The 14124-nt window shown below is 35.6% G+C and overlaps 1 protein-coding gene across 4 annotated transcripts in view; it reads left to right on the forward strand.

Moving 5' to 3' along the window:
• LOC131052518 (uncharacterized) overlaps window positions 1-7047 on the forward strand; it is a 158660-nt gene extending 151613 nt beyond the window's left edge. For 3 of the 4 annotated variants that reach the window (XM_057987132.2, XM_057987133.2, XM_057987134.2), the window contains one exon: window positions 5748-7047. In XM_057987132.2, the coding sequence (XP_057843115.2) occupies window positions 5748-6400 (653 nt within the window). In that variant the 3' untranslated portion in view covers window positions 6401-7047. Of the gene's footprint in view, window positions 1-5404; window positions 5545-5747 lie in introns of all 4 variants that reach the window. The other variant, XR_009107442.2, reaches the window with a different exon arrangement.
• The last annotated feature ends 7077 nt before the right edge of the window (window positions 7048-14124 follow it).

A 14124-nucleotide genomic window follows, 5' to 3' on the forward strand; every position in this document is an offset into this window, starting at 1 on the left:
AAGACACAAGTGCTTCTGTGTGGCATATCTAGAAGGGCATGTCCCTAGAAATGTTCTCCAAATTGAGGTGATGTCCCTCTTTTTTTAAAGAAAAGTTGGGGATGGGGTGAGGATGCTCCATTGTTGTCTCCCTAAGACCCTAAAATATTCCTTTTTTTAAGGGTTGCTATAAATCCCCAAGGATGCATCTCTAGGGTACACTTTAAAATATGTGCATCTTCAGGATCGTGGATTTCACATCTTTATGATGTCTTTTTTATATATTTTGGGTTGATAATAATCATGGACCATTTGGATTTCATCAAAGCAAGTATACATAAATACAGTTATATAATATTAGTAGTTTTATAGAGAAGTTGTAGAAGTACTTTGCTGGTGTATGCGTGTATTTATGCATTTTGCACTTGGTATGTATTTCTCATGCATTTACTATTGGAGATTTTGTCATTGATGTCAAAGGAGAATTAATGTCGAGATGATGTTTTATTAAAGTAAAAAAAAAGAATCATTTGGCTAACCGACCCATGGAATAATTTAATGCAATTATTATGATTTAATTTTAATGGTCGACCCATGTATTTCTGCGCCCAAGGAATCTCAATTTTTGGTGCCCATTTTTTGGGACAAGTTGTCCCATTTAATATTAATTGGGGCACCTCTTTGAAAGGGGGAAGACCTCCCTTGGAAAAATTTCTTCTCTTCATGAAGAGGCATGAAGTGGTATAAAAATAAGATGAGATGGGGGTAGGGAGGTATGCAGAAAAAATGTTATATCTTTCTAATACAAGCAGAGTTTTGAAGAGTGTATATGCGTGAAAAAACATTGCATTATTTACAAGCAGATTTTATGAAGGTGATTTAAATGATGGTCATCCATTGAATAAGCAATATGAAAGAAGGTGAAAATATTCTTTGTTTGGAGGTTGGTGCCTCTTAAAAGAAGAGATTGGTGTTTCTTGCTAAGTTGGTGCTCAGCTGTGGGTATTGGTGTCTCCAGTGGGTTGGTACCTACAAAGTATTTTAGGAGAATTGTATTTTGTGGCTGGATTTGCAGTAGATCCAAGCGGTCTTTCTTGTGGTTTTCTCCCGAAAGGGTTTCTATGTAAATCTTGTGTTTCTTAATTGTTAGATGTTTTGTGAATGTTTTTTTTGATTGGTAAAGGTTAATTTTGTATTAGTTATCAAGAAATATTACAAAAAGTATGTAGAAAGCGGTCTTTTACCAGTGATGTCAGCATGAAAATCAACCACCCCCACAACCCCATATACAAAAATTACATATTCGTCTACCACAAAGATGTACCCTTGCCAGTCCCATATACAAAATTTACAGATTCAACCACTACAGAGATACTCTCTTTAACAGTCCCAGAATATACAAAATACATAATATCAACAAGATTCAAGCAAACATTCGCCCATCCACATCCAGAGAGCATCAACTATAATGTTAATAGGTATCTAAATTGTAACAGAAGCAAACCAAAACACATCAAACAGCATCCTTAGAGAATTTAATCTTCTTTCTGATCTTTTGTGAATGTTGTTATTAAGGATATTGAATTTTAAATAAGCAGAAGATTATCTTATACTGATTCACCCCTCCACCCCATCGTCTCAGTATAAGTGTGTTCTCATCATTTACTACACCATAGGTTAAGCTTACTTAGCTATAGTCATATTTCAGCTGATTTTTATTTAATGCCTTCTTGTTTACTCCTTTATTTGACAGGACTAATACTTGCTTAAATGAACATAAAACACATGCAACTGGATTGAGTAACAGATGTATAACTTTATTTATATAAATTTCTCTGCATAGAAGTAGACCAGGGATGTTCAATCAAGGATTAGATTGCATTTCCTAAATATAGCAAACATTTTTGAAGTGTCCAGTGGCTGCCACATAGAAAACAACTATCTAGAACCACTTATAACCAACTCCTAATGACTACCCACAAGTTGACAATTAATTAATACATAGTTGGGTACAACATAACATAACAATTTAATTATAATGAAGTGTTCAGAGTCTTTGGTGGTTGTCTCCTAAGAGCCATTTTTGTATCATGAGGGGGCAATAGATAATTCTGCCGCTGGCTGGGCTGCAAGTGTTATGTTTTAGAAAGGTCTAGTAGGAATAAGAAGTTTATTCTGTGCAAACGGAATGTATTAGAGTATTTGTAAGTGCAGTTTTTGTGTACATTCTTATTCCAGAAGTTAATATACAAGATTTCGTGTTTTTATCTTCAGATCGTTGTGTGTAATTTTGTGTTTGATGAAATCATATGTCCTCTTGATAAATCTTTTGGATTTGCTGTGATGTCCCATCACATGATGTTGTATCGAATGTAAAATTGGGTTTTTATTGTTCATGCAACACACAATGAAACCTTCGCAGTGATGGTCTTATAATTGTCTCTTGAGTTGATAGTGATGCTTGTCCACAAAGTTATGCATTATGTAATGTCTCCATTTTGAAATAGAATTTAATAATAAATGATAATAATATCCCCTTTGAAATAGAATTTAATAATAAATGATAATAATAAAATTAAAATATAAAATGATATAATTAAATATGATTAATTAAAAATTAATTAAGTTAATGAAAAGTCAAAAGACATGAAAGGAAAAGTTGTGACTCCCTCAACAATGATATATAAAAGGGAGAAGAAAACCTCATTTGAGGGAGGGATAATTTGATAATGAGAAGTGCAGACCTGATTTAAATAATAAGTGCAGATTTGATTATGAAAGGTTGTGTCCCTTTCAAATGGTAGAAATAATGAAGAGTTGCACTCTTTCAAAGGGTGATAATGGTGAAAGGGTGTATCTCTTGCCAAAGGGCATACATGATGAAGAGGTGTGACCTCTCCCTCAAATTGAGAGATATAAAGGGAAGGAATCAAAAGCATCTAGCGAGATCAGCATTTGATAAGATCAGATCAGAATTGTTATCAAGTTACAGGAAGTAACATTTGTGTTCTTTGTGGTATGCCTCCCAATCTGCAGGTGACATCTACAGTGCGAACTCCAATCGTAGCCTACAATCTGCGTACAGGTAAGAGGGGTTAAGAAGTCTTAAGGTCTATATGTGTCTGGACATGTCTACCACACACACACATATATTAATGCATTTTTATGAATACATATATCTCTAATGATTACTTATATGAATGTGGCAATAAAGATAGGAATCTATGTAGAATATGTATGTATATTTAGGATCATTAGAAAGATTAAAGAATATGTAAATGAAGACGTAAATTATGGAATGGAAAACAGTAATGAATTATAAAATGTAATATTAATGTGATTATATGATGGAGGCCATATGGAAGAAATTCCTTTAGCCTAATGGAGGGATTATGATAATCCCTGGTAGGCAGTTTATACTGAATATCTATATGCATATATGTGACTTGGTTGACTAAGATCATCCAAGAAGAGACGGATCTGGCCGGTCCCCTCTGATGGACTTGGATGATGAGATGCATCATCCAAGGCAAGGAATTGACATATGGTCTTCCTTGGATGGCTTGGGTGTAAGAAATTACACCCAAGACAAAAATCGAATTAACCTTCGATTTTCTGGATGGCTTGGGTGTAAGAAGTTACATCCAAGACAGGAATCGAATTAACCTTCGATTTCCTGGATGGCTTGGGTGTAAGAAGTTACATCCAAGACAGCAATCGAATTAACCTTCAATTTCCTGGATGGCTTGGATGTAAGAAGTTACATCCAAGACAGGATTCGAATTAACCTTCGATTTCCTGGATGGCTTGGGTGTAAGAAGTTACATCCAAGACAGGAATTTAATTAACCTTCGATTTCCTGGATGGCTTGGGTGTAAGAAGTTACATCCAAGATAGGAATCGAATTCACCTTCGATTTCCTGGATGGCTTGTAACCAAGATGGGTTCCAAGAAGACGAGCTTCACAGCTGCCCAAGGACATATCTTCGTATGGCATTCGTATCCTTTTTATTTTAAAGAATTGAAAGTAGTGTTAATTAAGTAATTGAACTTTAATTCAAATTAGATTAGTTATGTATATATATTTTTGTTGTGTTCTAACAATCTGTTTTGCAGGACAATGATCTCTAACTAGTAGGGACATTACACATTAACTGACAGATAAATGCACTGGTCTATTATTTGTTGTCGAGAATAATCATTATGTTATGTTGTTATGTTTATGTTGTCGTCGGTAATAATGTGTTACGACGGTCAGTTAGTTAGCCGACGGGTAGGTAGTTGGAGTTGCGACGGTTGTGTCGCACCCCTTCGGCTGTCATATATTGTACCATCTCCGGGTGTTGGAGGACATGTAATGTGGACGACAGATTATAATATGAACATCTTTTGACATTAATGGAAAGCTTATTCTGGTACTTCCTTTGTAATTGCATTGTGCATTGCTGTTCAGTTTCTGTATTCTTCCTGTTTACCCAGTGAGGTAAACATTATTAATATTTGCTGAATAAGTTTGTATGCATTAGGTCCTTATTAAAGAAATAAATCTTCTAATTTCTATAAGTATTGCTCTTTTTCATAATTGTGTAAAGTCCTAACAGTAATCTTTTGCATAATACAACTATACTTACACTTATTTTATCACTTTTAAAGGCATTCAATAAAAAGCACTCCTGTTAGCATAGTTGTAGGAAAACCTTTTGCCATCCCTGCAATTGCTAATTCCCATAGTTTAAATTCACTCAAAACAAACCTCTTTTGTGCTTGAGAGTGTAAGGTACACCCACCTGGGTTTAGTGGAGCCTAAAGCGTAGAGGGATTTGGTCTTTGACCATCCATGTTCGTTGGCCAAGGCTGATTGGATCAACTGAGGATTAGGCAAGTCTTTGGTTTTCCAATATGTGGTTTTGGGCACCAACAGATTTGGATCAATTGAGGATTAGATATTGTTCCTCTTAGGAGGTGGCGACTCTACATCTAATACATGAATAATAGTTGCTATTTTGAGAAAATAAGAGAAACCCCTAGGAATTTGTCAATAAACTTAATGCAGGGGAGGTGGTCTCTGCACAAGGGACAAGATAATCTTGTTCAGTTGAGTCCAAAAAAAAGATACAAAGAAAAGAAATCAACAAGAAGTATGGCTTTTGGGGGTTATAAGAAGTTCCTCTAGAGCTTTCCAAATCTCATATTTTGTGATGTGACATTTTGACTTATATACACATTTTTTGAATCTGACAATTCATGAGTATCATTTAGATTGGGACTTGAATCAAAGTTTAAGTTATTCTGTTACAAGATTCTAAATTATAAATAAAATATCAGTGAATCATGAAATTTCATATTTGTATCATAAATGTTAACATATGTTCCATTCTTTAATAATGGTTTTTAATATATAAGTTTGAAATTGTCAATATTGCAGAAACTTGATGCTTGGTTTCTGTTTATGGAAATATTCTACAATACTTGTTCTTAGTGGAGTTATATGAGAATATCACTAGTTCTCTCTTGCAACTGTTGTACTCGAATGGAAGTGCTCTGCAAGCATCTTTGAATTATATGGTATCTATGCGTTAATTAAGCAAATGATGATATGTGCATTTCATTTTCTCTTAATTGCTGATTACATTTCAAGAATGTAAGTCTTTTTGTGTATTACAAAATACAAGTTCCGTGGAACTTCTGGATGCATTCTCTTGCTAAGCTGTCTTAAAAATGCTTGATTTGTATACTGAGGTATATTTGTTAACAAAATTTTTTTTCAGGTGAAATGTTGTGCAAAAGCTCTCTGGAGTTGAGAAAAGCTATCGAGGAGCAGTGCAAGAGAAATGATATGACCAAGTTGAATGCATCATCAGGACTAGAAGATGGCAATGATGATGTCTGCAGACCTTTGATAGAAGATGTTGCCCAAATTACTGTCTCAAGCTCCTTTATTTGTAGAGCAGATTATTTCCAGGCAAAGAAAGAATTAGCAGAGGAAAACTCTAGGAGGGAGGTACTTTCATTTCCTTGTGACTTTGAGAAACAAACAGAAACTGCAGACAGTGGTAATCTGGAAAGCAGAGCCTGTGTAGCAGGAGTAAGTGTTGACATTGAATCAGATCTGGGTGAGACCTCTCCAGGTAGCATTCATGTTCAAGGTGGCAACAGAGAACAGGGAAGTACACGAAAGAGAGGATTTGAGATGGAAGAGAATGGTGTTATGGGGTCTTTTGTTTGTGAGAAATGTGGACAGAAAGTGGGTTGTGATGAACAACAGAAGCAGGAACATGAAGATTATCATTATGCACTAGAACTGCATTCCAAAGATACAAATGAGTGGAGGAAACAAAGTAACCTTTTGGCTAAGAATTTTTATCCAAAGAAGAGGAACCAGAATCTAACTTTAGATTCATTTTTCTCCAGGTCCAAGTAGTATGACATTAAAGTGCTGAGGAATTATGTGGTTTGAAAAATTGTTATCTTCCAAAGAATTTTTTTCACTGTCAGCCGACAATTTTTGTGGTAGAACTTCTCTCCACTTGTGTGTCCAAGCTCTCCAAACATGATGGGATTTCCAGAACAATTTGGGAGTGGGCTCCAGAGTTCCTTATGGGTTATATGAAATAGGTAAGCGGTACTTGATCAAATGTGCTTCAATCTGGTTTGATTAGCTCAATTGGTGGATGGGCTTGGTATATATTTGCCTTGAAGTGGTAGTGGTGGAGATCACATTGTAGAGAATAATTTTGTAAGTACGTTTTTATTGCTGTTATCCAGGATTGAAGTAAGGGTCCTATCAATTTGAAGTGCCCATAAATTTAGCTCAATTGGAAGAGCTTGGTATGTATTTGCCTTAAAGTGATAGTGCCGGAGTTCACATTGTAGATAATACATTATTTTATGTTTTTATTGATATTACTCAAGATTGAAGTAATGGATTTTATTGATTTAAAATGCCCATAAGATTAGCTCAATTGGAAAGGCTTGGTATGTATTTGCTTTGAACTGGTAGTGCTAGAGTTCACATTGTAGAGAACGCATTCTGTTTGTATGTATTTATTGCTTTTATCCAAGATTAAAGTGATGTGTTTTATTGATTCGAAGTTCCACAATTGATGGGCTAAGAACCCCAGAATTTCATCTTTTACATATCATAAATAAAACTCTGATGTTGAATTAAGTAACAAAATATTAATAACCTATTTAGTTAGCTTAAAGCTTGGGAAGTTGTTTCAAAACACTGCAAGTTAGATTTAATTGAAGCATTCAAAGACAAATAAAATAAAATTGAAGAGGTTGTGGAAAATCAAAATTTTAAGACCTTACTCTCTTGTTCTTTCATTTCCATTCATTTAAAGGAAAGGAAGAGAAGAACAACCATCCGTGCATTCTTTTGTATCATCCAAAACTTTAGAAAAGGTATGAAAAACAGCATCCCACTATTAGGACACCTTATTCATGTTCTCAACACCAAGTCTAAAGAGAAGATTCTATTTTCCAATTTAATTTTAGAAAGTTTGGAGATAAATGTGAATGGAGGGAAAGGGGAAATAGAAGTAGTTTATAGACCCACATCAACACCTCTTACATCGTCACCATATTGAAGAGTTATTGAACATCAAAGGTGAGATGGAGGAGCTATTGAATATCAAGACAAGGTTGGAAATTATGGAAACTAGGGAGCAAGAAAATAGTTGCAATCTTTGAGGCATCATAATGACAAATCAATCTCTAGAAATGGATAACAAAGTATTAAAGGAGCATGTAACAATGTTTCAAGAAGCATTAGGGGTAGGGAAACATGAAACAAACTTGACAACTCACACAAGAACCAACAAAAATAGACATTGGCATGGCATATTCAAAAGGTGCAGGAGTTCAAATGCAAATACCGTGACAAGAAAACATGCATGGCATGAAGATAAAAGAAACCATTACAAGTAACTTCTTAAAGGCAACAAAATCAAGGGCATAGGATTTGAAAGAGCCAACAGATAAGGCAATTGAACCAAACACAAAACACACTAATCACAAGCAAGAGAGTACAAAGCAAATGATAGGCTAAAAAATCCAATTATTAGAGGAGAGAGAGAATATGGACAAATTGAAAGTACACTCAATTTTACTAGTTACTTTCTTAGAGACAAGATGCAATGGAAAGGGTAAATTTATCAAGTTGAGAGAGACAAAGATAAATGAATAAAGTATAAAGTAATAGGTCTATCAAAGATGCCATGATGATAATAGTTGACAAGAAACAACTTTTAAGGAAAAGATGTCCTTTAAAAGTTTCTTGTTTCTTCCTAGGCGAGGACCTAACACCAACACAAGAAGAGGTTTAAAGAGGAGAATTAGATAGAGTAGCAAGGAATGAGGGCATATGGGCATGGTTACAAACCAATAAAGATATTATTGCCAATTTCATGCCTTGAAACACCACAACATAACATGAAGGCAACAAAGAGGGGGTAGGAAAATTATGGCAAGCAAGAGATGAAATGAAGTAAACATGACTAAAAAGAATTGAGGATACTCCTATGAGTCATTTTCCTCAAGGTAAACAACAATAGGTTGACTTAGGAGCATTTAGTATGTTTGAATTGAAAGGGTTACCCATAGAGAAGGGTTCCTGGGTTAGGGCCTATTGTTGATGGAAAGGGACATTATCTCTCTCAAAGAAACTCATGAGCACCATAGTTGCAAGATTTTTTTAATTTGAAGATTAAATGAAAATGACCATTTGGAATGGAACATTAGAGAATTCGGGGCATGAACATTCAATTGGATAAAGCAAACATAAATAAGCAATACATTTGGGTTAGAATAATATAAAACAGAAGACATCCTATTTGTAGCTTCTTATTTTGCTCCATGGGCTTCAAAAACTTACAAAAATGGTGGGATGGATGGCAAGGATCATTTTGTAGCCGTAAAAAAAGATATATGAACATGCTAAGCATGGTGAAGCCATTCTTATGGGTTATTTTAATGCTAGGATTACAAATGAGCAATCCAAACTTTTGAGCAACAAGGAGAATAACAATCCTTATTGGTTAGAGGAAGTAGAAAACCATCACTGGACTAGATGTTCAAAAGATAATGGGGGCATTAATCACTTTGGAGAAGAACTACTAGCCTTATGTGGTATTTATAGCTTGCTTATTTGTGATGGTATAGGTAGATGGAAGAACTCTTGAGAATTACATGACTAAAATCTATAATCATGTCTTGTGGGTGATTCCATTATTTTCTCGCAAAGCTTGATGGGCACGATAACAAAAAAAAGCATTAGAAGATCCTTCCATGGAGCTAAAACTAGATCATAGCTCAATTTCACAATGTTACTTTGACCAAAAAGCAATTAGCCTATAATAAAAGAGCAACATAATCATGAAGACTCAACAAAAGGAAATATTCTAATAATCATAGAAAAATGCTTTACCTTAATATAACCTTTAAAGTAAATATAGTGCCTCGTCAGGAACCCTAGAGGATATGAGCAAGATACACATAGGAATACATGTAAATATTTTTTTTGAAGTGATAAGTATAAACATACATAGCATAAACAAGTACTAAGCTCAAACCTCAAGATTGGGTCAACTTGTTGTTACTTGACAATGCAAATGTAGAAGACTTGTCACCTGAAACTTCAACCAAACATGAGGAAAGATCTCCGAAACACAAGGACAAGGTTACTAAGGTGATTAGGGTCACACAAGACCATTCCGAAAGTTACAAAACTTGATTCGGCAAACATGACCACTTACTAGGTCTTGGGTGTCACCAATGAGCTCTAGCAAATACCTAATCGCACTTGGATGCCATCGACACCACCCAAACTCATTTAAAACCAACTCAAGGCACCTTTGAGGGTTCCTAGATGTCACTAGCTTTGAAACACAATTAGAATGAAGTCAAATTGAGCTCCTAGGACCCCGAAAGCCCTGACAGACTAAACTGGAGGATGCAATCGCTTGAAAAGGATACCTACGTGCCTATAGGACACTAGTGCGACACACCAATGTCCTCAAATCGTGCTTGTGTCCCAATTATGCATTGGTATCCTTTGACCTAGTAGACTTGCATTGACATCCTTTGAGACGTGCATTTGTCCTGATTAGTGAGCTTCCCAGATGGACAATTTGGATCCTTGGGCACCCCAAACCCCTTGATGAAGTCAAAATATCCACACAAAACTTGAATTGAGAGAACTTAAAGGTCAGGTGTGAAGACAAGGCAAGAAAAGTGTCTTTGATACCATGTTGGAGCAATGCTCCCAATTGAGGATCAACAACTACAAGTACTTCCACAGAGAGCAAATATTAAACATTAGGAAATGATATTGAGCAGCGATATCTACAAATGTACAATGCCTTGTCTTATATAGGCAAGAGACTAGACAATTGAGAGCACATGAAATGCCATGTGGCTCAATGAGATGAGAGAGTAGGTAGGGGTAAGTACAACTACCCTTATGCAAATACCAATGCACTTAGGAAAGACTAAATAATGACAACTAATATTTACTTCAGTGGAACTTAAGCAAGAGTAAATAATATTTACTCAAACACTGCCCCTTAAGTGCAACTTAGGGAGAAATAATGAAATATGATATGGGTCTCGACAACGAAGGCCATGTTAGGTACTCATGTACAATGCAAATGCAACTAATCTCTTACAAACGAAGAAAAGGAGAAAACCTCATGGAACAAAACTCTTCTCCAAAAAAGATATAATGCAAATGAAGATGAGTGATGAATGGAGTTTTCAACACCAATACCCCCCAAGAACTACATCTATCACAAAAATACAATGATAGACCCCCTATAGGAAGGACAATGAGAGACTATGTAGCCCCTCTATAATGAATAATCTCTTGCAAGAATGGTAAGTGTTTGAAGGAAAAACATAATCCAGTGCTTACAAACCACTTGTCTCCCCTTAGGAAGAAACAAAACCATGTATAGATGCATGTATGCTTACCATTTTGAATAGGAGTTGATAGGAAGTAGAATCCAAATGAATGATGATGTCTTTGAAAATTGCTCTCGTGTCTCCTTGTCCATGAAATATGATGATGCCACACTCCAATTAAACAAACAAGAAGGTGACAAACTAGAACTATATGGAAACTGATATGAAGCAAGATCCTAAAACGAAGATGATGTGACAATAGAAATGCAATAACTATCATAAAAAAGGAGAGATAACCCCTCAAATGTGTTCTCCAAATCTGAAATGTGAGACTCCACAAATAATGAATCAATATTTGTCAAATAGGAATCTCAATCAGGAAGATATACACCTCATGTAATGAATCACTAACAATGTGTGATTCAACCAAGTCTGAAAGACAATGATGCTCTTTCTGATCAGGAATGATGAAAGTCTCAATCAATGACTTTGGATAACAAGTAAATGGATGTGAAGGCGGATCAACTATCTCTAAAGAAGAATTAGGAACCTTTGAAGCAACCTCCTCCAAAAGATCACAAGGGTTTATCTTCTTTGAAAAATGAAGAGGCACATAATTATCAGAAATAGGATCATCTGATAATGGTTGAGAATCAGGGACACATATAACTCCCAAATGTGAATCCAAAAGGTATGAGGGCTCTCAGAAGGAACAAATGACTCCAAAGTGTTCTCATCTAAATGCATAAAAATAACTCTGAAGACTTGAGCCCTATTGTATTTCCAAACGAGATTTTAACGAGGGGTGTCAGGAAGAGGAACATGATTATATAAATATGACAATAAATCACACTCATTAAGATGATTAATTATAAAATCATTCCATTGTCTATAATTCCCTTTCTCCAAGATAATCAAAGAAGGATGAAATACAAAACCTATTTTAGACTAGGATTATTCTTCAAAAAGTACTCAAGATAGAAACATATATATAGAGACTCCTGAATATGATAAAAAAAAAACTTGAGGCAACAAAATAAACCTGATTGGTTGCCAAAAAGATGTAAGTCCCACTGGGTCTCGCGCCACATCAGCTCCAAATCAAAATGCCACAAGTGCAGTTCAGAAGCCCACAACTTCACACAAAAACAAAAACAACAACTTCACACAAAAGTAAAAGCAACCATACAACCAATCACAAGCACCACAACCTTTCACACATGAGAATAAGCCTTTGGCAGGACTCCAAAATTGGAACGCTTGGCTATTTGAACAACAAAATACTCTCTTGCAGCTCCAATGTGGGACTATACAGTTTGATGCCTACCCCAACAAAATATCATAGGGGCCCACTTCTGTGCATTCAAACTCCAAATCACAAATAGGGGAGAGGACCCAGTAGTTGTGTACCCTAACTTCACGCTTCTCAAAATCCTATGTGGAAATTTCAAATCATTATGAAATTTTTACAGCAGCTTACTTGGCAAGTCCCCTGCTTATAACTAAGGTTTCAGGGCCACATCATCAAGTATGATGCCACATCAGCATGTTTTTCACCAAGGTGTCCAAAATAGCCCAAAAACTAAGTGAGACCAATAGGTGTGCAAAAGAGCCCAATACTTGTGTAGATGATGTGACATCAAATGATTGGTTTCTTTTCACAACAAATGGTATATTTCATTCAATTATTGGTTTGACCAATCCTATAAAGCCATCTCCCCCAATAAAAAATGTCTGATGCTGTTGTGCAAAAATGGCCCATGCAGATCAGAAATAAAGGTGGATGGGAAGTGCAAACTGCCTGCCAATTAAGATCAATGGCCCGACAAAAAAACAAAGCCGCCAAAAGGAAAATTATGGCTGATCAGAACACGTGGTCCCAACCTAAAACAAAGCCAGTAATAAGCTCGAATAGTCTGGAGAGGCCACCAAATCGTCGGTCAATACTGTGGCATCAGGCCGATTTGCAGAAAATAGAACCTAGTATCTCTCGTCCACAATAGAGAACTTGCATTCATGATAAATAGAGCCAAAAAAATAATATAATGAAATAAGCAACCATCACAACAATGACAGTAAATGATGAGACGAAATTGGCAAGGATAGGGCAAAAAAACTCTGATGATAATACAAAGAACTGAACTCTACCTAAAACAAATACACAATTGCAATACCTGTGATCTCAACTAGTGAAGGGTCTTGTGTGCGGGAAAAGTGGGGGACAGAAACATAAAATTCAGTTTCCAAAAGATCCACACACCAATGGGACTCTTGGTGCAAGTTATGGAGCTATATTGAATAGTTCAACTCCCCAAGGGGTGTTCCATTGTTCTCTATCTCACAGGATCCCTCAAGCTAATGCCTTTTCTCTCAGATCACTGAGCAAAGTGACTTAGGAATGACAACTTCAAGAATGAGTGATGTTTGATTAATTTAGCATGAATGCATTCCTAGATATGTATGATATTGAATCTACGGTGATTTAAACTAGCATGAATATGATGTTATGATGAAGATTAGTAATCCTATCCTAATAATATATACTAGTCTAACATGGATATGCTATGATATTTAAAATTACTTCTAAAATGCTATTAAGATGATTTTTATCAAAGAGAGGCTAAATGTTTAATAAAATGACTATAGATTAGATGCATGAAACTTGGATATCTGAAAATGAGAGAATGAGAGCTCTATTTATAGGAAAAATAGGGCAATGGATGGTCAAGATTGGATAATATTAACAAGGGCCAAGATTGAAAGTTATCAATCTATGTTTACAATTGTCACGAATGAAATGGTGACAATTGTCAATAAGAGACTGCTTGAGAAGAGATGAAAGAAGCATTAAATTCTGGAGAAGACATGAAGGTTACCTTAGGAGGTAAGAGTTAAAGTTAGGTTAGAGTTATCCATTGGATAAAGCTTTTACCCAAGAGGTAAACTCTTGTGCAAGGGTTAAAGGGATAACCAAGGTTAAAGCCATGAATGCTTGATGAGACCCTTGGGTTAGATGTGGGTTGAGTTAGAGAGAAAGTCTTTAATCATGCAAGAAGGTTGAGTTAACCATTAATGGTTATGAAAACTTTGAAGGTTAACTTGTTGAGGACATAAAGCTTTTAATGGTTATTGGAGACTTTGAGGGTTTGAGAAGTGACTTCCCTTTGCTTAGGGATGTGACAATATTTAGAAGATGGATTAGGCTAAATTGGAAGTGATTAGAAAAATCTAGAAGGGGGT

Source organism: Cryptomeria japonica, chromosome 8 (genome assembly GCF_030272615.1).
Source record: "Cryptomeria japonica chromosome 8, Sugi_1.0, whole genome shotgun sequence".
NCBI lineage: Eukaryota > Viridiplantae > Streptophyta > Pinopsida > Cupressales > Cupressaceae > Cryptomeria > Cryptomeria japonica.